This window comes from Semicossyphus pulcher, unplaced genomic scaffold (assembly GCF_022749685.1).
Source record: "Semicossyphus pulcher isolate SPU_LCO1_2020_fin unplaced genomic scaffold, fSemPul1.0.p SCAF_27, whole genome shotgun sequence".
NCBI classification, from domain to species: domain Eukaryota; kingdom Metazoa; phylum Chordata; class Actinopteri; order Labriformes; family Labridae; genus Semicossyphus; species Semicossyphus pulcher.
Window position 1 is genome coordinate 337,156 of NW_027211701.1, and position 24,012 is coordinate 361,167.

The 24,012-nt window shown below is 44.5% G+C and overlaps 1 protein-coding gene across 2 annotated transcripts in view; it reads left to right on the forward strand.

The window, feature by feature from the left end:
• LOC138604839 (N-acetylgalactosaminyltransferase 7-like) overlaps positions 1–23,281 on the forward strand; it is a 28,668-nt gene extending 5,387 nt beyond the window's left edge. The window contains exons 4-15 of one of the 2 annotated variants that reach the window (XM_069676849.1): positions 3,329–3,495; positions 3,793–3,923; positions 8,162–8,241; positions 10,374–10,556; positions 12,001–12,118; positions 12,230–12,352; positions 13,331–13,446; positions 20,137–20,239; positions 20,350–20,448; positions 20,666–20,794; positions 20,938–20,968; positions 22,241–23,281. In XM_069676849.1, the coding sequence (XP_069532950.1) occupies positions 3,329–3,495; positions 3,793–3,923; positions 8,162–8,241; positions 10,374–10,556; positions 12,001–12,118; positions 12,230–12,352; positions 13,331–13,446; positions 20,137–20,239; positions 20,350–20,448; positions 20,666–20,794; positions 20,938–20,968; positions 22,241–22,347 (1,387 nt within the window). In that variant the 3' untranslated portion in view covers positions 22,348–23,281. Of the gene's footprint in view, positions 1–3,328; positions 3,496–3,792; positions 3,924–8,161; positions 8,242–10,373; positions 10,557–10,762; positions 10,946–12,000; positions 12,119–12,229; positions 12,353–13,330; positions 13,447–20,136; positions 20,240–20,349; positions 20,449–20,665; positions 20,795–20,937; positions 20,969–22,240 lie in introns of both variants that reach the window. The other variant, XM_069676848.1, reaches the window with a different exon arrangement.
• The last annotated feature ends 731 nt before the right edge of the window (positions 23,282–24,012 follow it).

Here is a 24,012-nt window from a genome sequence, read left to right on the forward strand (position 1 = left end):
ATCATGGTCTTCTTGAAAGAGGCAGACTTTTTCCTGTACCGCTGTGTGAAGAAAGTGTCTTATAGAAACTGGCAGTAGGTTTGGGAGTTGAGTTTGAGTCCATCTTCAACCTGAAAAGGTCCAACAAGCTCATCTTTAATAATTCCAGCCCATACCAGTACCCCACCTCCACCTTGCTGGCGTCTGAGTCGGAGTGGAGCTTTATGCCCATTGCTGATCCAGCCACAGGCCCATCCATCTGGTCCATCAAGAGTCACTCTCATCTCATCAGTCCATAAAACCTTTGAAAAATCTGTCTTCAGACATTTCTTGGCCCAGTCGTGGCGTTTCAACTTGTGTCCTGTTCAGTGGTGGTCAGGTTTCAGGCTGTCTTACTTTGGCCATGTCTCTGAGCACTGAACACCTTGTACTTCTGGACACTCCAGATAGGTTGCAGTTCTGGAATATGACAGCACTGGAGGATAACGGGTTCCTGGTAGCTTCACGTTTGATTCTCCTCAAATCTTTGGCAGTTAATTTGCGTCTTATTCTCTCAACACGTTTCTTTAGCTGCCTAATAATTGTGCACACCTGATATAGGGTGTTGATCTCCTAAGGCCACGCCCTCCCTCATTACACAAATGCACATCACCTAGTATGCTTACATCCAATAGGCATTCAAGTTTATTCAGTTTGGAGTTGGAAAGTATACATTAAAATGACGATATGGTCAAAATACTCACTTGCCTAATAATTGTGCACGCAGTGTAGTATGGCATTTCGAACTCATCATCAGTCGTCAAATTCAATATTATTCATATTTTTCATGCTGCCTCCAGGTTGACATCCAGATACGAATACAGAGAACACTTTACCCCTTCGTCAACCATTAAAACACTGCTCTGTTTCATTGGATTGTGGTTACTGTCGACATGTGGTGAAACTCTTAACACCCTCTGCAAACAGACAGCTGTGGAAACAACAGTCTACCTGTTGTAATATAACGATGGAAGTGACCACAAGTGAATGAAACTAAAACCTGCAGGACAAACAAGCATTAATATCACAGAGGAGGACATTTGTATTTAGGTGTATCCACAATTATTAGTATTACAACACTGTTTCCTTTTCATCAAGTACTACTCATCTACTACTACATACTAACACAGGTCTACTACTACAGACTAATACAGGTCTACTACTACAGACTAATACAGGTCTACTACAGATTAATACAGGTCTACTACTACATACTAACACAGGTCTACTACTACAGACTAAAACAGGTCTACTACTACAGACTAAAACAGGTCTACTACAGATTAATACAGGTCTACTACTACATACTAACACAGGTCTACTACTACAGACTAAAACAGGTCTACTACAGATTAATACAGGTCTACTACTACAGACTAATACAGGTCTACTACTACAGACTGATACAGGTCTACTACAGACTAATACAGGTCTACTACAGACTAATACCGGTCTACTACTACAGACTAATACAGATCTACTACAGACTAATACAGGTCTACTACTACAGACTAATACAGGTCTACTACAGATTAATACAGGTCTACTACTACATACTAACACAGGTCTACTACTACAGACTAAAACAGGTCTACTACTACAGACTAAAACAGGTCTACTACAGATTAATACAGGTCTACTACTACATACTAACACAGGTCTACTACTACAGACTAAAACAGGTCTACTACAGATTAATACAGGTCTACTACTACAGACTAATACAGGTCTACTACAGACTAATACAGGTCTACCACAGACTAATACAGATCTACTACAGACTAATACAGATTTACTACAGACTAATACAGGTCTACTACTACAGACTGATACAGGTCTACTACAGACTAATACAGGTCTACTACCACAGACTAATACAGATCTACTACAGACTAATACAGGTCTACTACAGACTAATACAGATCTACTACAGACTAATACAGGTCTACTACAGACTAATACAGATCTATTACTACAGACTGATACAGGTCTACTACAGACTAATACAGGTCTACTACAGACTAATACAGATCTACTACAGACTAATACCGGTCTACTACAGACTAATACAGATCTACTACAGACTAATACAGGTCTACTACAGACTGATACAGGTCTACTACAGACTAATACAGATCTACTACAGACTAATACAGGTCTACTACTACAGACTAATACCGGTCTACAGACTAATACAGATCTACTACAGACTAATACCGGTCTACAGACTAATACAGGTCTACTACTACAGACTGATACAGGTCTACAACAGCCTGAGACTTCCTTTCATAGTTTGGATCATGACCTTTGACTACAGCACACATCCAGTCCTGTCTCCTCTACCTGTCAGTCAGCAGGCTGTTTGAGTTAATATTGACTCCTCTCAGTGTTCTTTGCAGCAGCTCCACCCGACTCACTTTACATTAAACACAGAAACTGTTCGTCTCACAGACTCACTGCCTGCAGACAGACCGAACAAAGATCTGTGAGCTCCATGATATCAGAAACAACAGTAATATTTTCTAACAGCAAACCATTGGACAAATACTTTGATGAAATATGCACAGGAGATGAGGGAAACAAAAGTTTGCGATCTCACAGTCTATTTTACTGTCAGCAAATGCATGGATATTTACTTGTAAAGGAGCGCTGCTGTGCGTCCCCGTGTGAGTAATAGGCAGAGGAAGGCGCATTGTGAACTTGCTTATGTATGCCCATCTCACTAATGTGCCCTTTAAATAGCAGAGACAGATTGCGCCATAGACTTTCGACCAGGTTTTTGTTGGTCAATGGCGCAGTCACTTTCTGCATCCTCAAGATAGCACGCACCACCCATTTACCTGACCACACCTCATTTTATGACCAATACGCCCAATGGCCCTTACTTGGGTGCAAGTTTACTTTCTATGTACTTGCTATCCTGAATTTCCCCCCTGGGGATCAATGAAGGATTATCTTATCATATTTACACAGTGTGGGTGCAATGTGAGAATGAATGACATGAACAGTAGTTCACCCTAATTTATAGTCACTAACTACTTGTAGACTGAACCAGTGTCGAGACAACCATAGTAACTGGAAAAACTGGACCAAAATAAACTGTACAGTTTTATGTTCACAGTGTTCCTGAGATGAAATAATGAATCATTTATAAAACTATTCATATTCAGAGTTTAACCCTTCATTAGACACATGGACCTGTTGTTCACCTGTAACAAGAGGCTCCCTTTATAAGTGTACTGCACATTTACATCAAGTCAGATGGTTTCTAACCTTCTTACCTCACCTGCTGTGTGTCTCACCTGTCCAGGTGTAAGTACTGGCACTATGACGACAGGCTGCTGACCTCCAGTGTGATAATCGTGTTCCATAATGAAGGCTGGTCTACTTTGATGAGGACAGTCCACAGTGTGATCAAGAGGACTCCCAGGAGATACCTGGCCGAGATCGTCATGATCGACGACTTCAGCAACAAAGGTCAGAGTTCACTACAAACAGATATGAGGGTATAAGACTGAACAACATGTAGTCTCAACCCTAAGGTCAGAGGGCGCTACTAATGTATGTGAAGCATAGTTTGACTGAACCAGCAGAGTAGTGCCTGCTGCTGTTAAACTGATGGAGACTGACGTGTGATTATGGATATATGAGATGTATCTTCACTCTGAGTCAGCTGACCTGTTCAAGGAAGAGGAGACACGAGTTGATCCTTCTTTGTGTGTGTGTGTGTCTGTGTGTCTGTGTCTGTGTCTGTGTGTCTGTGTGTGTGTGCAGTCCACCTGAAGGAGCGTCTGGAGGACTACATTAAGCAGTGGAACGGTCTGGTGAAACTGTTCAGGAATGAGAAGCGAGAAGGACTGATCCAGGCCCGGAGCATTGGAGCCAAGAAGGCCACTAAAGGACAGGTACCTGATGACGATGATGATGTCACTGCTGCTACACACACACACACACACACACACACACACACACACACACACACACACCAGCTGGTTTTTGACCAGCTGAAAAGACGAGGCGCTCGCTGGGAGCGCTTAAAAGCGTATTGGGGCGCAGTGTGTTTTCAGCTGAGAGGCTGTGGCTGCATCTGGTTGCTTTAACACAGAGAATCCGGCATAAGGTAGACTACTTCGTCTGGATGAAAAGAAGGCTGCAGTCTGTAGGGAGGGATGACTGACCTGCAGGAGTGTGTGATTCTGAGGGCTAGTGGTATTCATTTGTCCTCACTGTTGTTCATCACTTGTTCATGAAGAATATGGCAGCTGAGGTCATGGTCCCGCCCCTCCTCCACTGTGATTGGATAGCCAAACATGCAGCACTCAGTTCAGGAAAGAAGCTCACCGTCACACTGCTGGCGTTTGTATTGTAGCGTTTATACAGCTGAATAAAAATGATGAATTGATTGCTTAAAAACTTCCATTGCAAAGTTTTAAAAATGTGCTGCCATCAAGAAGACGTGAATCTGGCCTTCAACCTAAATTATGTCAAACACTTGAATCCACTAAACATACCCTTATAAAGCCAGACCTAGGGGGAGCTAGAGGCTGGGTGTTCACCCATAGGGCCTGGCTGGTTTCAGGCTGAAACGACAACAAGGAGCTGCCGCCCTGCGGGCTCACCACCCACAAACATAGGCCTGGGACCAGGTGTAAAGCAAATCAGGTGGCAGGCAAAGGCAGTAGGGCTGGTTATTGGCAAGTACCTCGCGATACGATACGTTTCATGATACATGAGTTACAATATGTTACATATCACGATACATGAGTGACGATACGTTACGTATCACAATTGAGTTACGATACGATACGTATCACGAAACATGAGTTACGATACGTATCACGATACATGAGTTACGATACGATGCGGCTCACGATTGAGTTACGGTACGATACGTATCGCAATACATGAGTTACGATACGATGCGTATAACGATTGAGTTACGATACGTATCACGATTGAGTTACGATACGTATCACAATACATGAGTTACGATACGATATGTATCACGATACATGAGTCACGATACGTATCACGATTGAGTTACGATACGTATCACGATACATGAGTTACGATACGTATCACGATTGAGTTACGATACGTATCACGATACATGAGTTACGATACGTATCACGATTGAGTTACGGTACGATACGTATCACAATACATGAGTTACGATACGATGCGTATAACGATTGAGTTACGATACGTATCACGATTGAGTTACGATACGTATCACAATACATGAGTTACGATACGATGCGTATCACGATTGAGTTACGATACGTATCACAATACATGAGTAACGATACGATATGCATCACGATACATGAGTCACGGTACGTATCACGATTGAGTTACGATACGTATCACGATACATGAGTTACGATACGTATCACGATTGAGTTACGATACGTATCACAATACATGAGTTACGATACGATATGTATCACGATACATGAGTCACGATACGTATCACGATTGAGTTACGATACGTATCACGATACATGAGTTACGATACGTATCACGATTGAGTTACAATACGTATCACAATACATGAGTTACGATACGATATGTATCACGATACATGAGTCACGATACGTATCACGATTGAGTTACGATACGTATCACGATACATGAGTTACGATACGTATCACGATTGAGTTACGATACATATCACGATACATGAGTTACGATACGTATCACGATTGAGTTACGATACGTATCAGGATACATGAGTTACGATACGATATGTATTGCGATACTTTGCAATATTCTACATAATTTACTGAACATTTAAAAGTGGAACTGAGAATACACCTTCCTGTGTACCACCTGGGTAGCACAAATTTAATTAAAACTATTTAATTACAAATGTCCAATATAATTTATTAGAACAATATTTGATTTGAACACACTGAATAGAACGATGCCATTACACATCATGTGAAAATAAATTGCAAATATTCTTAAAGTGTCACTACTCAAATGTTTATGCCACAACATGAAAATAAAATGTGTTCTGTGTTTGGGAACTAAAATGAAAATCACATCACATCATATGAAAATAAAGTGCATATTAAAAGTGTTCTTATGTGCCACTGAACTGAAATAAATATGGCTGCTACATTATCACAGACAACACCAGGGCAGGTCGCCTATTGTTTCATATTTTATCTGTCCAAGATCTTCATTCACGAGTGATTAATTACTGAACATCCTCCCTTCGCACTGTGCCCCTCCAACACCTGTTCCGATCAGCGTACATGCTTCACAAAACGAGTGTGGTGTCTTGTTAGTGCGATTGTTGGTTGATTATCGAAATCATTTGTCTCTGTTTTGGCTGCAAAACCAAAGTACAGTCCGACGTCTGCTTTGATTTTTCACCCCTGCTCTTGTGCAGTAATGCCGGCAGTGACTGATGCAGGGAAGAAACCAGCCTCCCAGCGTTACAGCGACATCTAAAGGAGCGGAGGTCGTTATGATCACAGGAATTTGAGGGAAATATGAGGGCAACTTAAATCCATTAAATGTATCAATATGAGGGTCGGGAAACTCAATACATTATCGTGAAAATGAAATATCGCAATACTTTGATGCATCGATATTTTTTCACAGTCCTAAAAGGCAGGGACCTAGATGTGCTGATCCTGAGCAACGCAGACGGGTTCTCTGAATGTGGAACGTCACCTCTCTAGCAGGGAAGCAACCAGACCTGGTGTGGGAGGTGAAGCAACTAGATGTAGTTGGGCTCACGTCCACCCACAGCATTTCTTCTGAAACCAAACCCCTGGAGAGGGACTGGACTTTCTTCTGTTCCTGTGCTGCTTAGGGTGAGAGGTGCCGGCCATGTGTGGGGATACTCATCAACCCCTCGCTGAGAGCCTCAGTGTTGGAGTTTTACCTGGGGAACTAGAGGCCTCTTTGTGACTGCAGGTTGTGGAGAGGAAGGCTCTGACGTTTGTGCTTATGCATCAAATAGCAGTACGGTGTACACAGCTGTTTTGGAGTTTCTGGGCCCAGAAAGGGTTCCTCTGGGGTACTTCAACTCTACCAGGGGCAATGACAGAGACACCTATCTAAATCTAAACCCCAGTGGCATTTTCTTATTGGACTTCTGTGCCAATCATGGATTGTCCATAACAAACACCAAGTTCAAGCATAGGATGACTCACAAGTGTACCTGGTACCAGAACACCTCAGGCCAAAGGTTGATGATCAGCTTTGTTGTCGTATCATTAGATATGCGGCCGTATGTCTTGGACACTCCGGTAAGGTAAGGGCAGAGCTGTCAACTGATCACCACCCAGTGGATTTGACTGCTGCATGGCTCATGGGATTATGCTCATCCAGTCTACTTGTGTTTTGTGGACTTGGGAAAAGTCCTTCAATCTGCAGGAATACTGGTTACTGGGGCCCTGTATAACCAAAGTGAGAGCTTTTTCCGCATCCTCGGCACAAAGTAAATCCCTTTCAAAGTGGGTGTTGGCCTTTGCTAGGGTTTCCCCTTGTCACTGATCCTGAAATTTTCATGGACAGGTTTTCAAGGTGCAGCCAGGGGGAGGAGAGTTTCCAGTTTTCAGCTTTTTGCAGATGATGTGGTTCTGTTGATTTCACAAGACCGTGACCTCCAGCAGGCACTGGGGCTGTTGGAGGCTGAAAAATAGTGGAATGTCTCCTTCTTGTGGGGAAAGAGGTTCTGCCCCAAACTAGAGTTTAAGTATCTCGAGGTCTTGTTCACAGTAAGGGTAAATTTGATTGTGAGATTGACAGACAGCAGTAGGTGTCTGGGCTCAGCCTTGGAGATGGGGTAAGGAGCTTAGACATCCGGGGGGTTCTCAGAGTAAAGCCGCTACTCCTTTGCATCGCAAGGAGCCAGTTGAGGTGGTTCCCTGTGGAAGTTTTTTGGGAATGTCCAACTGGGAGGAGAGCCAGGGGTAGACCCAGAGCTTGCTGGAAAGATTGTATATCTCACCTGGCCTGGGGACGTCTGGGCTTACTTTCTTAGCCTGCTGCTACCACGACACCGGATAATGAAAGGTGGAGAATAGGTGGATAGATGGACTTGAATCCTCTGTTTCATACTGACACTATCACACACAGAAGAACACACACACAGGTGACTGTGTGTGCGATTGTTCTGCAGGTGCTGATCTACCTGGATGCTCACTGTGAGGTTGGAATCAACTGGTACGCTCCTTTGGTCGCTCCTATATCAAAAGACAGGTAACACACACACACACACACACACACAGTAAATTCAGCAATAGTTATGTTATTCTACTATATTCCAGTCTATGTAGATTATTAATAACCTGCTGTTGCTGATATTTTACAGTTATACTTCCACATCCGTTATCTTTAATTTAAACAGGAACAAAGAAGTCTTATCTAATGATGATGTGATGGAGTGGAAATCTTGTATTTTTCTACCATCATTAGCTCCACATGCTTCACTCAGACACAGTCTGAGTATATTAGTCATTAAATCTGTTCCCTAATACAAAGAGGACTCTGATCACACGTAAGACATGATGCCACTGTTTTATAAGGCACCGCATTGACTTCTGTGACTGCTGTTAGTAATTAACAGTATGTGCTGTATTATGAGTCCTTCTCTGGGTAAGGTGAATTTGTTTGTATGGGCACCATTAAAAATGAATTAAATTCAAGGGCAGCAAGTGAGAACAAAACAGACAGGATTCAGAAAGTTACATTATTGTAAAGTATTCTTAAAATCTAAATCAACTAATATTAACAATAATAGAATTTAATTTAAAAACTTTACATCTTACAGAGTCCATCTGACACCTGACAGAGAACCCAACTTACACCTGACAGAGAACACGTCTTACACCTGACAGAGAACCCATCTTACACCTGACAGAGAACCCATCTTATACCCTTACACCTGACAGAGAACCCATCTTATACCCTTACACCTGACAGAGAACCCAACTTACACCTGACAGAGAACCCAACTTACACCTGACAGAGAACACGTCTTACACCAGACAGAGAACCCATCTTACACCTGACAGAGAACCCAACTTACACCTGACAGAGAACCCAACTTACACCTGACAGAGAACACGTCTTACACCTGACAGAGAACCCATCTTACACCTGACAGAGAACCCATCTTACACCTGACAGAGAACCCATCTTATACCCTTACACCTGACAGAGAACCCATCTTACACCTGACAGAGAACCCATCTTATACCCTTACACCTGACAGAGAACCCAACTTACACCTGACAGAGAACCCAACTTACACCTGACAGAGAACACGTCTTACACCAGACAGAGAACCCATCTTACACCTGACAGAGAACCCATCTTACACCTGACAGAGAACCCATCGTACACCCTTACACCTGACAGAGAACCCATCTTACACCCTTACACCTGACAGAGAACCCAACTTACACCTGACAGAGAACACATCTTACACCTGACAGAGAACCCAACTTACACCTGACAGAGAACCCATCTTACACCTGACAGAGAACCCAACTATCACCTGATTGAGAATCCATCTTATACCCTTACACCTGACAGAGAACCCATCTTACACCTGACAGAGAACCCATCTTACACCTGACAGAGAACCCATCTTACACCCTTACACCTGACAGAGAACCCAACTTACACCTGACAGAGAACCCAACTTACACCTGACAGAGAACCCATCTTACACCTGACAGAGAACCCAACTATCACCTGATTGAGAATCCATCTTATACCCTTACACCTGACAGAGAACCCGTCTTACACCTGACAGAGAACCCGTCTTACACCTGACAGAACACGTCTTACACCTGACAGAGAACCCAACTTACGCCTGACAGAGAACCCATCTCATACCCTTACACCTGACAGAGAACCCGTCTTACACCTGACAGAGAACCCAACTTACACCTGACAGAAAACCCATCTTATACCCTTACCAGACAGAGAACACGTCTTACACCTGACAGAGAACCCAACTTACACCTGACAGAAAACCCATCTTATACCCTTACCAGACAGAGAACACGTCTTACACCTGACAGAGAACCCATCTTATACCCTTACACCTGACAGAGAACACGTCTTACACCTGACAGAGAACACGTCTTACACCTGACAGAGAACCCGTCTTACACCCCACACTGTGTGCAGTGGTAAAATGATATAGATCTGGAACAGACGTGTGTGTGTGTGTGTGTGTGTGTGTGTGTGTGTGTGTGTGTGTGTGTGTGTGTGTGTGTGTGTGTGTGTGTGTGTGTGTGTGTGTGTGTGTGTGTGTGTGTGTGTGTGTGTGTGTGTGTGTGTGTGTGTGTGTGTGTGTGTGTGTGTGTGTGTGTGTGCAGGACAGTGTGCACAGTGCCTCTCATAGATTACATAGATGGTAATGAGTACAGCATGGAGCCCCAGCAGGGTGGAGATGAGGACGGGCTGGCTCGGGGAGCTTGGGACTGGAGTCTGCTGTGGAAGCGAGTCCCACTGTGCCACAGAGAGAAGGCCAATAGAAAACACACCACGCAGCCCTACCGGTACTCACACTGCAGAGAGCTGGTAGCATGCTAACACTCATCCATGTTCTGTTTGTGTCTCCATCTCCACCCCTCCATCCACCCTACGTCTCTGTGCTTTCACTGGCACTGCTATCTGTGTCTGCCTTCTTGGCCTGCATGTACTCCACCCCGACACCCCACAACCCCATGTATCCTGTATGCATGCCCCACCCCACCTCTGTCAGAACGGTGTGTACGGTGCCTCTCATTGACTCCATCCAAGGCCAGAGGTTCACCATGGAGCCCCAGGGTGGAGGAGACCAGGACGGCTTCGCTAGAGGTGCCTGGGACTGGAGCATGCTCTGGAAGAGAGTTCCTCTGGGAGACAGAGAAAAAAAACTCAGAAAGACTCGCACTGAGCCATATAGGTACATAAAACAAACGCCCACTGACTGATGTGGACAGGGTCAGCTCAGAGACAAATATATAAACACTAAAGCCCTACATTTACATCATTTTATTATCAGAATCAGAAGTACTTTACTGATCCCACAGGGAAATTGTAGTATTAGAGTTGCTCACAATAAGAGAGAGAGAATAGAAGTAATTGAAATAAAATACACATGAAATGTATTTTTAAGTTGGCAAATCAGAAATAATACTTATTAAGTAAAGTAAAGAAAAGTATGAGGAGACTATGGCCAGAGTATCGTAAAGCTTGGGGACAGCATTAGAAAAGGTATATAGTAGATTATACCGACATTATTGTGGAGTCTGAAGTATTAACAGTGTATTATGAGTAGAGATTGTGATTACCAGCCGCTGATATTTAACACTAGCCCTTCAGATGTTAACATTTGGAAGTAAGATTTAATTGTATTAAATGTATGACTACCTGTATTAACCCACTAAACGGAGCTGTGGTCCTGCTGTGAGGGGGGACAGCTGTCCACTGCCCCCTCTGTGCTTAAAGCTTTCTGCTGCTGGGAGTAAACTGGTTGTTGTCTCACTGGTTGTTGTTGTCCAGTCTGTCTACCTCAGTGGGATTTACTCTCACGTCTCCTGTCAGTCTGACTCTGTGATGTGTTCAGTGTAACTAACTTAAACTGAAGGGTCTTTGAACAGTATTAGACCTCAGAGCGAACTGACCGGGTCCTGATCGAAACCCCGGTCAGTGCTGGTACATGTTGTTGGGGTCTACTGGGAGCTTCTGGTGTGATTCTGGTCTGGACTGGGGCACCATCACCCCCCTCACCCTGTCACCTCTTCATTCATCATGTCTGTGTGCTGCTCTCTTCCTCAGCTCTGCTTCCACTAACTTCTCTCTGTGCTGAGGCTGTCTGTCTGATCCGTGTGCTCACTGTTGGTCATAATAATGTTCACACATTGTCCCTTTATGAGAAGTTTCCCTCGCATACCTGTCGTGTTTTCTCACCTGTTTGAGTTTGTGTGTGTGTGTGTGTGTGTGTCTGTCTGTCTGCAGGTCTCCAGCCATGGCAGGGGGTCTGTTTGCTATAGAGAGAGAGTTCTTCTTTGAGCTGGGTCTGTATGATCCAGGACTGCAGATCTGGGGAGGAGAAAACTTTGAAATATCCTACAAGGTGCACACGGACTACTGCAGTTAATGCACACATTATTCAAAGGTTTCAGAGGCATATCTTGTACTTATGTGTGTGTGTGTGTGTGTGTGTGTGTGTGTGTGTGTGTTGTAGATCTGGCAGTGTGGCGGTCAGCTGCTCTTCGTGCCGTGCTCTCGGGTCGGTCACATCTACAGACTTCAGGGATGGCAGGGTAACCCCCCTCCTGCACACGTCGGATCATCCCCCACTCTGAAGGTAGAGCAGCTCACACAGAGACACACCTGCACACGGTTGTCTAAATTTTATACTGAAACAGAAATAAATTGATGATTGTCAGATAGATAAAGCTTTGTGATGTTTCTGTTTATGAACTTTATGTAAAGTTAAAGCCAAAAACGGATTCAGAAATCTCTTTCACCACCTGCTCGTACATCAACCTTCTTCAGATCTGTCAGAGCATCAGACTTCAGTCTCAGAAACGTCCTGTGTGATTCTGGGAGCTGGGATGATAAAGAGAGTTATGAATTATAAAATAGGTTGAAAAAAAGTTTGTATATGTGTGTGCTTTGGCGAGCTTCTTAGAGATGCATGTGCTGACTGCAAAACAGAAACTCAAACAGGCAGTGAAACGAGTCACTCGCCCATCCCTTTTTTACGATCAGCTGATCGAAGAAGAGGGACTCTGACTTTAGGGTACAATCACATGGAGTCAATGACAACAGCAAAAAAAATGTAAATCAAAGAGATATAAGAAACAGAAAAAGGCAGTCTCATAATTAGTCAAAAATACCCCAAAAGTTTTAGATATAATCCCATCAGGGGTGGAAGTTTGATAGATAATTTAAAATTAAACACGTTTAGTGAAAAAGCCCTGAAGACTTGTATTTAGGGTCGATAATATGGTAAATCAAAAAAACACTAAAATGTGAAATACAATAAATGAAGCTAAAGAAACATGTTTAAAGTGACAGAAAAATAACATGTATGATCTCCCGGTCTGAGGACCTTCATACATTGTTCATGTGTGCAGCGTTAACTCTAGTTTATACCTAATAATGTACATGTGGTCTGTTTTCTCAACACTGAATGCAAATTATGAGGTTGAACAAAATGTCATCACTTTTAATAATGCTGTGTGTGTGTGTGTGTGTGTGTGTGTGTGTGTGTGTGTGTGTGTGTGTGTGTGTGTGTGTGTGTGTGTGTGTGTGTGTGTGTGTGTGTGTGTGTGTACAGAACTATGTGCGTGTGGTGGAGGTGTGGTGGGATGAATATAAGGACTACTTTTACGCCAGTCGTCCAGAGACTCTCACGCTGGCCTACGGAGACACCAGTGAGCTCAAACGCTTCAGGTAACACACAGTTATGGATATAAAACAGGTCTATCAGTTTGCCTCTCTTAACCACACTGTTTTTCAGTAAGTAAGCACATGTCATCACAACAGATGAATCTTCTGGCAGCTGATATGCAGAGGTAGGTTGAGTATTAGCCGGCGGCTTATTCACTAGGAGCCTGCACAGTTGGAGCCTTCAAGGGCTGTGATAAGTTATGGATATAAAACAGATTTATCATTTTGTCTCTCTTTATCACACTTATTAACTCAGTTAACTACTAGTTACCCACCTAAAGCCCCCGCATGTTTAGAATCTCGATCAATCTGTCAATCCTTTTTTAGTCATATCAGAATCAACTTTGTTGGCCAAGTATGTGGGCACATACAAGGAATTTCACTCTGGATTTTCTGTGCTCTCAATGTACAGACACGCATACTAAACTTAAAAACAAGGACAGGTTTGACAAGGTAACACAGACACTTAGACACGAAAAACTAAATCTAAAACTACAACATACAGACCTAGACAGGAGACAGGAGACAATAATATGAAATCATAAAAACTGTTATTTCAGGACACTTAAACAAATACAACAGGTGAAGACTGTACTCAGTAATATTAGTTAAAGAATCCCAACAGTAACCCACCAAGCAAGTACTTGGCACATCCATCCATTTTCTTCTGCTTAAACGGTGTCAGGTTGTGGTAACAGCAGGCTAAGCAAGTTAACTCAGACCTCCCTCTGCCCAGCAACGTTTTCCAGCTCTTACTGAGGGATCCCAAAGCGCTCCCAGGCCAGCTGGGATATACAATCCCTTAAGCGAGCTTTGGTACTGCTAAAGGGTCTCCTCTCAGTTATATGTGCCCAGAAAACTTCCAAAGGGAGGCGCCCAGGAGATGCCCGAACCACCTCAACTGGCTCCTTTCAATGCACAGGACTAGCAGTTCTACTCCAAACTCCCTTGAAATGTCTGAGTTCCATCTTTTAGGCTGAGCCCAGGCACCACAGGGAACTCAATTTGGCTGCTTGTATCCGAGATCTCCTCTACATCTAAGGTATGGTTTGGAACATAGATAGACTGGTAAATTTAGAGGTTTGGCGTACGGGTCGGGTCCCTCTACACGACAATGGTCCGGTACAATGTCCATATTACTGCTCATGCTGAACCAAACCGTTTCTCAAACTCACGATCTACGTTACCTTCATGCTCATGATCAAGAAACCGAGATACCCAAACTCGGGGACAATCCATTGTTTTTCGGCAGAGAGCCATGGCCTCAGACTTGAAAGTGCTGACTCTCGTCCCTACAGCTTCAATCATGGCTTCAAACGGCCCCAGTGCCTGCTGGAGGTCATAGTTAAGAGAAGCCAACAGAACATCATCTGCAAAAAACAGACATGCTATTCTGTCCAAACTGAACACACTCCTTCCCCCAGCTGCACCTTGAGATCCTGTCCATAAAAACCCCAAACAGATTCACTGAAGAGGGACACCACTGGTGTAGGCCAACATCCACTGGGAACGGGTTCGACTTTGTACTGAGGATGCGGACGCAGCATCCCTGGTAGGCGATATTCCCACTGTACCCTTGTCAAGACCCCCCATGGGACCTGATCGTGGACCCTCTCAAATTCCAGAGAATTCATGTAGAAATGATGAGCATACTCCCATAATCTCTCAGCAACCCTGCAAGGTCAAAGAGTTGGTCTACTGACGGAATGCGCATCGTTCCTTCTGTATCTATGGTTCGATGATCTGTTGGAGCCTCCTTTTCAGCACCATCATATAAACTTTTTCCAAGAGGCTGAGTAGTGTGATACCCTGATAGTTAGACACACCCTCTGATCCCCCTTTTCCAAAATGAGAACCACCACCCCGTCTGCTATTCCACAGGTACTGCCCCTGACATCAATGCGACATTGAAAAGATGTGTCAGCCAAGAGAGCCCAACAATGTCCAGAGCCTTCAGCATCTCAGGGCAAATCTCACCCACACCCAGCACCCTGCCACTGAGGAGCTTCTTAACTACCTTAGTGACCCTGCCAAGTTTATAGGTAACCACATCAGAGGAAATATTGGTTAGGGTCAGGAGTTCCTCACAGTGTTATTTCCACTGCTCAACGACATCCCGAGTCCTAGTCAGGAGTTCTCCTCCCCTACTGAGTACAACCAAAACCTTCCCCTACAGCGAATCCCTGCTTTCCCCTCTCGAGTCAACGTTTTGCCAGAATTTTCTTGAGGCCAAGCGAAAGCCCTTCTCCATTGCCTCCACATCCCTTCTTGCCACCCGGTATGTGTCTGCCGCTTCCAAAGACCCTTGGGCTAACCAAGCCCTAAAGATGTCCTTCTTCAACCTTACGACTTCCTTCAACACCAGTGTCCACCAGTGACCCCTATGTTGCCTCCATGACAGACAACAACTCCTAGCAGCCGCTTCCACTATGGATCTTTTGGACATGGCCCATTCAGATTCAAAGTTAACTGCTGAAGTTCGGCATTCAGTTCTGCACCTGGGTGGGATGATGCGCTGGCTGAATGGGCTGCTCATCTGCCACAGCTCATCATGGAGAGGGTGAGAGGGGTTGTCCAAGATGGCTTTACTTTTGTCCTTCATCCTCCTCTCAGCCAATGACTCCAGAGTGTCCAGTTCAAGCCAGACCACAGAGTGGGCCTTCCTCACCAGCTTGTTGAGTCTGTTATCCTCCAGCACACAACAACAAAGAACTGTGCGCTGGCCACTAAAGACTGGTAGAAGGCCTTCAGGAGCCTGCTGCAAACACGGAAGGACCTGAGTCTCCTCGGAAAGAACAGCTCCTGTTCCTCCGGAAGTCCACCACCAGCTCCTTGGTCTTGCTGATGTTGCACATCAATAGTTGCTGTTGCACGATGCAATGAAGCTCCCTATTAGTCCTCTGTACTCCTCCTTGTCATCATCGGTAATGCATCCAACAATGGAGGAGTTGTCTGAAAACTTTTGAAGGTGGCAGGAACCAGAGTTGAACTGGAAGTCTGAGGTGTTGAGCGTGAAGAGGAATGGCGCCAGAACAGTTCCTTGAGGTACGCCGGTGTTGCTTGTCACCACATCCACTCTGACATACTGTGGCTGGCCAGTGAGGCAGTCCAGAATCCAGGCTGTGGTGTTAGGGTGCAGTTGCATCGCCAGCAGCTTGTCCCTTAGAGGGCAGGTCAAAGATCATGACTCTTACATTGCTTCCCTGCTGCTCCAGGTGTGAAAGGGACTTGTGAGTCAGGAAGATGAGGGCATCCTCCACGCCAGTATGTGACTGGTATGCAATCTGCAGCGGGTCCAAGAAAGCAGAAGAACCGGACTCTTCAATGTCTTCATAACATGTGACGTAAGTGCCACAGGTCTGTAGTTGTTGAGAGCACTGGGGTTGCCTTACTTTTGTACTTGGACGATGCAGGAGGTCTTCCACAGGTTGGGCACCATTATTTACCTCAAGGAGAGATTAAAGAGGTGCTGAAATACTCCTGCAAGCTGCCCAGCACACACCTTGAGGACCCTGGGGACCCTCGATCTCAATCCAATCAAGCATCTGTGGCATGTGCTGGACAAACAAGTCCGATCAATGTGGTATCCCCGCCTCACAACTTACAGAACTTAAAGGATCTGCTGCTAACATCTCGGTGCCAGATACCTTAGCACACCTTCAGAGGTCTGGTGGAGTCCATGTCTTGACAGTCAGGGCTGTTTTGGAAACAAAAGGGGACCTACACAATATTAGGCAGGTGGTCATAATTTAATGGCTGATCAGTGTATGTCTAACACTAGCAGTAACAAATATAGTCATGATAAAGTAAAAGTGACTGATAATAGTAATTGTAGCAGTAGGAGTCAATCCGGTCCAGAAAGGGGAGTTCAAAAACTCTTGAGAAGATATAAAGACAGTAACATGCATTAATGGAACTGTGACGGTTTTTGTATGCAACTCTTATTTTTTTTATTATTTATTCTTTAGTGGGGTGCCAGCCAGGAAGTATCCGGGCAAAAGTAAAAATCGCACGCTAAACTGCACAAAGGATGTATGCCTTAAATGTAAAACAAATTGCCCATACACCCTTCACAAAAGGATACCCTTATAACAAAACACCTTAAAACACTCTTTTCTTCACAATAATAAAGAAGTATACATAAAGCAGAGGTACCGATGCAACCCACAATAATAATAATCAGAGCAGCCGTAATTCAGAAAAAAACACAATAACGGAAGTACCGACAGTCAATAAGAGCGGCCACTACTCAGTTCATTCAAAAAAAAAAAACAGCGGAGGCATAACCAGTCAAAGCGAGCAACCGTCAGATCGCTACACTCACCACCACACACACAGTCAGTCAGTCACAGCCAGTGGCGGTGTTCGCAGGAGTCCACCGAAGCTTGCGTCACTTTTTCCCGAGGGACTAACTACCTCGAACTTTCAGCTCTCTACCCGCACCTGCGGAGCTACTTCGCCGGCCAACTCTGCTGCTCCTGACTCTGGCAGGCGCTCTACCTTTACGCATCACCTGACGTCAGTCAGCTGCGACCCAGCCCCTGACCAGCGGCTGCAAGACCATAATTAGACAAGGGGAGGCGAGCAAAAATTAATGTGGGCGTTTTCTCCTGCTCTTTGGATTGTTACAGAACGTACATGCAAACCGATAACATGAATGTTTATGGAGAGAGAGAGAGAGAGAGAGACAGGAGCTCGGTGTGCCAGATCCCCCGGCAGTGTAAACCTATAGCAGCATAACTATGGGCTGGTCCCAGCCTGAGCCAGCCCTAACTTTAAGCTTTATCAAAGAGGAAAGTTTCAAGTCTACTCTTAAAAGAAGAGAGGGTGTCTGCCTCCCGGACCCTAACTGGTCGATTGTTCCAGAGGAGGGGGGCCTGGTAATTGAAGGATCTACCTCCCACACTACTACTAGAGACTTTAGGTACCACAAGCAGGCCTGCATCCTGGGAGCGCAATGTTCTAGAGGGGTAATATGGCACTATGAGCTCTTTAAGATATGATGGTGCCTGACCATTGAGAGCTTTGATTTCTGTTATATGTTCTGTAAAATTGGTTTTCGTGATAGGAAATAAAATGCAAATAGAGATATATCTATTAAGATAAGATAATCCTTTATTCGTCTCACAACAGGGTAATTTACAGTGTTACAGCAGCAAAGTGGATAGTGCAATGTTACAATAAGGGCATATAAAAATAAGTAACTAAACAAGTGTATCCTAAAAAAATAGTGAATCCTAAAAACATATGTGCAGAGCTAATAAGATAATACACAACAGACCCAATGAAAAACTAAGTCTGTAAGTGTACAGCATGAATGAATGAACAAATAGACCACCTGACGTAATGATTTAAGAGAAGTATTGCACATGTTGAGAAGTGAGATGGTGATATTGCACATTAATAAATAAAACTAAGTATTGCACATATAGATTATGGAGAGTTACAGCTCTTAAACAGGGGTGTTATTGCACACTGTGTCTGTTTGGGTGTGAATGTAATTGTTGATTATAGAGTCTGACCATGGCAGGAAGAAAAGACCTGCGGTATCTCTCCGTGAGACACCGCGGGTGAAGGAGCCTGTCACTGAACGAGCTTCCCAGTGGTGTTATGGTCTCCTGCAAGGGGTGGGACGTGTGGTCCATCAGAGAAGACTGATTGGCCATCATTCTCCTGTCAGCCACCACCTCCACAGGGTCAAGAGGGCAACCCAGGACAGAGCTGGCCTTCTTTACCTGTTTATCTGTTTAGCAGAGATGCTGCTGCCCCGGCAGAGATGCTGCTGCCCTGGCAGACTACTCCAAAAAAATATGGCTGATGCCACCACAGTGTCAAAGAAGGACTTCAGAAATGCCCCCTCCACTCCAAAAGACCTAAGTCTCCTGAGCAGACAGAGTCTACTTTGTCCCTTCTTGTAAAGTGCGTTTGGATTGTCTGACCAGTCCAGTTTATTGTTCAGGTGGACACGCAGGTACTTATAGGATGTCACACTCTCAATGTCCATTCCCTGGATGTTCACTGGTGTGGGGAGGGGAAGTCTGCGTTTTCGGAAATCCACCACCAACTCCTTGGTCTTCCCTGTGTTGAGCTGGAGGTGGTTTCTTTGGCATCATACTGCAAAATCCTGGGTCAGTTCTCTGTACTCCCTGGCAGAGTCGTTAGAGAAATTTTGCAGGTGGCAGTTCACTGTGTTTTGGGTGAAAAGTGCAGTGTAGGGGGTGAACATAAACGGAGCAGAACCTGTAGTGTCAGACTGACACCTCCGAGCCCTCACGTACTGCCGACGGTTGGTAAGGTATTCCAGAATTCAGAGCATGAGGAGGTGATCCAGTCCCGAGTGCACCAACTTGTCCCCCAGAAGCAGAGGCTGTATGGTGTTAAAGGCACTGGAGAAATCAAAAAACATGATTCTCACAGTGCCCCCCGCCGTTTCCAGGTGAAAAGGGAACTCTGAAGTAGGTAGATGACAGCAACAGGCTGGCACTTGTGCGGCGCCACAACCGGAGCGGATCTTACAGGCCTACATCAGGCTGTGATATCAGCTGTCAGATATATCAGATTGAACTCTAGAAAATGCTCTCTTTCCTGTTCATGTTGGCTTTAAACTGCTCACAGTGAATATTGTTTTTGTAAGTTAACATATTATTACACATAAAATTAACTGACCTGTTTGCTGTGTGTTGTGTGGTTCAGGGAGGAGCATCGCTGTAAGAGCTTCAAGTGGTTCATGGAGGAGATCGCGTACGACATCCCTGTTCACTATCCTCTACCTCCTAAAAATGTGGAGTGGGGGGAGGTAAGAACGCACGCACGCACGCACGCACACACACACACACGCACACACTCCGTTAGTGTTTGTGTCAGGGTTGTGTTCATCATGTTGTGTAATTTCCTGACTCTGTGTAGATTCGGGGCTTTGAGACCAGTTACTGTATCGACAGTATGGGACACACCAATGGGGGAAACGTGGAGATCGGACCCTGCCACAGGATGGGGGGCAACCAGGTACTGATCCACATGGAGCTGCGGTCTGGCATGTAACGGTCGGGCAAATAGAAGAGCAGTTTCAGTCTGTGTGATTCACTTTAGATAAAGGGACTCCCTGACCGTCACGTCTGTAAGACTCTCCTTCACTGAGCCGGGGAGGAGGGGCCAACTTTACATGGTGCCTTAACAAAAAGTGTGTGTGTGTGTGTGTGTGTGTGTGTGTGTGTGTGTATAGTTGTTCCGGATCAATGAAGCTAACCAGCTGATGCAGTACGATCAGTGTCTGACCAGAGGACCAGATAAATCAGCTGTCATCGTCACACACTGTGACCAGAACCAACACACTGAGTGGAAGTACTTCAAGGTCTCTCACTCACACACTCACTCACTCACTCACTCACTCACTCACTCACTCTCACACACACACACACACTTGCACACACACACACACACACACACACACTGATCAGTACTGATAAGTAACTGTGTTTTTGTCTTTGTGTTCAGGACCTGCATCGGTTCACTCATGTGCCAACAGGTGAATATCTGCTCTGTTATTAAGATGCTCATTGTTCTTCATCATCATCATCAGTGACATCAGGATAGCCTGCACACTGATAGTCTGTATTATGTGCGGTAAACACAGTAAACAGTCGATGGCAGCTCAGCAGGCAGAGGGACATTAAGTCTCTGGGTTCATCTGTTAATCTAATCAGCTGTTCAAGTGAATCACTGAACCAACACCTCCCATTGTACTTTGTAATCATTCACTCATTCACGACTCCTGACCACCATATAGACCGTTAAGTGTCGGGTGCCTTACAGTGAGCTTATTGATCAAATCAAAAAAACTCTTAACATATATTACGGCTCATTTTCTCCACCTTTCATCACACCTTTGCTCTTTCTTATTTCAGCACAGTGTATGATGGGCTGTAGTGCAGGCTTAGTGACCATTGGTTGTACACTACTGTTCTCAAAGCATTGTGGGATACTTGGGAGTCCACTTTATAGAATATTTCTCAATAAACATTCGTACAGCACTACAAACGGTTGTAATAAAGTGAATTATTTAGTGAGGGATTTCGACACAGCCTTTGTTTGCTGGTTTTTGAGTCTGAAGATTGGAGTGTTTGGATTGTTAACTTACACAGATGTGTTTATAGAGGACAATAAAAAGCTAATCATTGTCAGATAATAGAAAATGAGTTCTGGGATGACATGAGGCCAAAGCAGTCTTCCTCTTTAGCTCTGCACACAGACAAAACACAAAAACTAACTCAAACCTGATTGGTCAATCGGACTCTGACAAACAGGCACTAGAATTCTTATCCCTCACATGTATCATTTACAGACACTCTGTGCTGTAGCAGTGAGAATTACTTTTACAGACAGTCACACTAGTTTAGAAAGAGGCACCAACTTCAAACCGAAGAAAATTTAACAAGAAGAATTTCAGAAATAAACAGTTTCATTGTCTGGGTTTCAATTTCTGAATGCCTTAACTATTAGACAACTTTGTAGTAATGTTGCCGTGTCCTCTGTAGTAATGTTGCTGTGTCCTCTGTAGTAATGTTGCCGTGTCCTCTGTAGTAATGTTGCCGTGTCCTCAGTAGTAATGTTGCTGTGTGTCCTCTGTAGTAATGTTGCCGTGTCCTCTGTAGTAATGTTGCCGTGTCCTCAGTAGTAATGTTGCTGTGTGTCCTCTGTAGTAATGTTGCCGTGTCCTCTGTAGTAATGTTGCCGTGTGTCCTCTGTAGTAATGTTGCCGTGTCCTCTGTAGTAATGTTGCTTTGTGTCTTTGTCTCAGGGAAGTGTCTGGACCGCTCCGACCTGCTCCACAAAGTGTTCATCTCAGACTGTGACACCAGTAAAACAACTCAGAAGTGGGAGATGAACAACATCGTTGCTGTGTGACCAAGTGGGACTGAAACATGGAGCCTGTGTGTAAAACATTTGTCAGACTGTGATCCATGTGATATACACACACACACACACACACACACACACACACACACACACACACACACACCCGTAACACTCCTGCTGGTCTGAGTTGGATCCCAGTTGGTGTCTGATCTGTTGCTTTGGGCTCTCAGGTGTTTCAAACCGCTTCACTTTGATTCAAACTACTAAAAAGTCTGTTCTTATTAGTCCTCTTCATCTGTCAGCTCACTAACCAAAGAGTCCTTTCTATTGGTGGAGGATTCAATGACATCATCACCACAGGAGACCTATCACTAAAGAGTCAGGGTCCGGTTTAGACTGGATCAGACAGGACGTGTGTGATTAATATCAAAAAGGAACTCTTAGGTGAGACATATCCCGTGTCACGAGACGTGTCACACTGCAGGAGAGGAGATTATTTACTGTTATTAATGTAACAATCATCTTCAGAGAACATGAACCTTCGTGTAAAACCGGAACACATGAACAACAGACACTCTGAACTCTTTTCCTTCTTTCTTCACATTATTTGCACTCCAGGCGTTTTCAAAATAACGCATTCCCTAAATCTCGAAACATGAACAGGATTGAACTGTTCTCACACTCCTCTGAACTCTCTGATCAATCAAGCCAGCAGTGTTCTTCCCACACACAGCATTAATAATCCGTCTCAGTGTGCCATGTCTGACTCCAGCCCTCCTTTAACGTCACATCATCACACTAACGTCACTTCTTTGATTGGTTCAATTTGTTCTTTTGATCCGTGTGATGTTTCTCTGAATTCTGTTTGTGAGTGAGGAGGACTCCTGCCTTATGACAGACTGATGAAGGTTCAGAACCTGACCAGCTGACTGTGACTCTGCCTGATGATAAACACTGTGTTGTTGGGGGGAGGGGGTTAATACACAACAACACATGAAGAACATGTGAAGATGTTGTTTGTGTGTGTGTGTGTGTGTGGGGGGGGGGGGGGGGTACAGAGGGTTTTGTGTGAGGACGATCATGTATGCAATGTTTTGTACAATGTAAATAGATTCTTTGTAAAGATACTGAATCATTTTGTGAAGGGCCTGAATGATGTAAATATTTAACTTATAGCAGAGATTTAATATGGGGGGGTGACGGACAAATAAACACCTGATTTTTACAGCTCACACGGCCTCCTGTCTGTTACTGTGAGGTACTGCACCCTCAGATGGTGCTATGTCTCTCTCTGAGTCAAATGTGTCCTGCTGGTTTCTAACAAAGCAGGAAGTTTAGTTTCATCCTGCAAAGTTCTTTAACTTTCTCTCCGTTCAGAATTCAGTAAGTGACGCGTCATCTGTTGTTGGTGGTGACATCCTCAGCCACTGCTAGCACGACACACCCCCACACTGTCTGCTGTGAGGGTTGCATCGTGGGTGGTTTCCCCAAATATCAAAGCGATTGTTGTGAGCTAAAGCAGTTCAGGTCGAGCGTATTATATCAACAAAATCAAATGCAACCCGGCATGACGTCGGGCGTACCTTATATAAGCCCACAGCATCAAAAGATGTTCCTCTCATTCTATTACATTCTTCCAGACTGCCGGATGTGGTGCTTTAGCCATTAGCAACATGGACACATGGAAACCCCTCTTACCGGTACAGCCTGTGG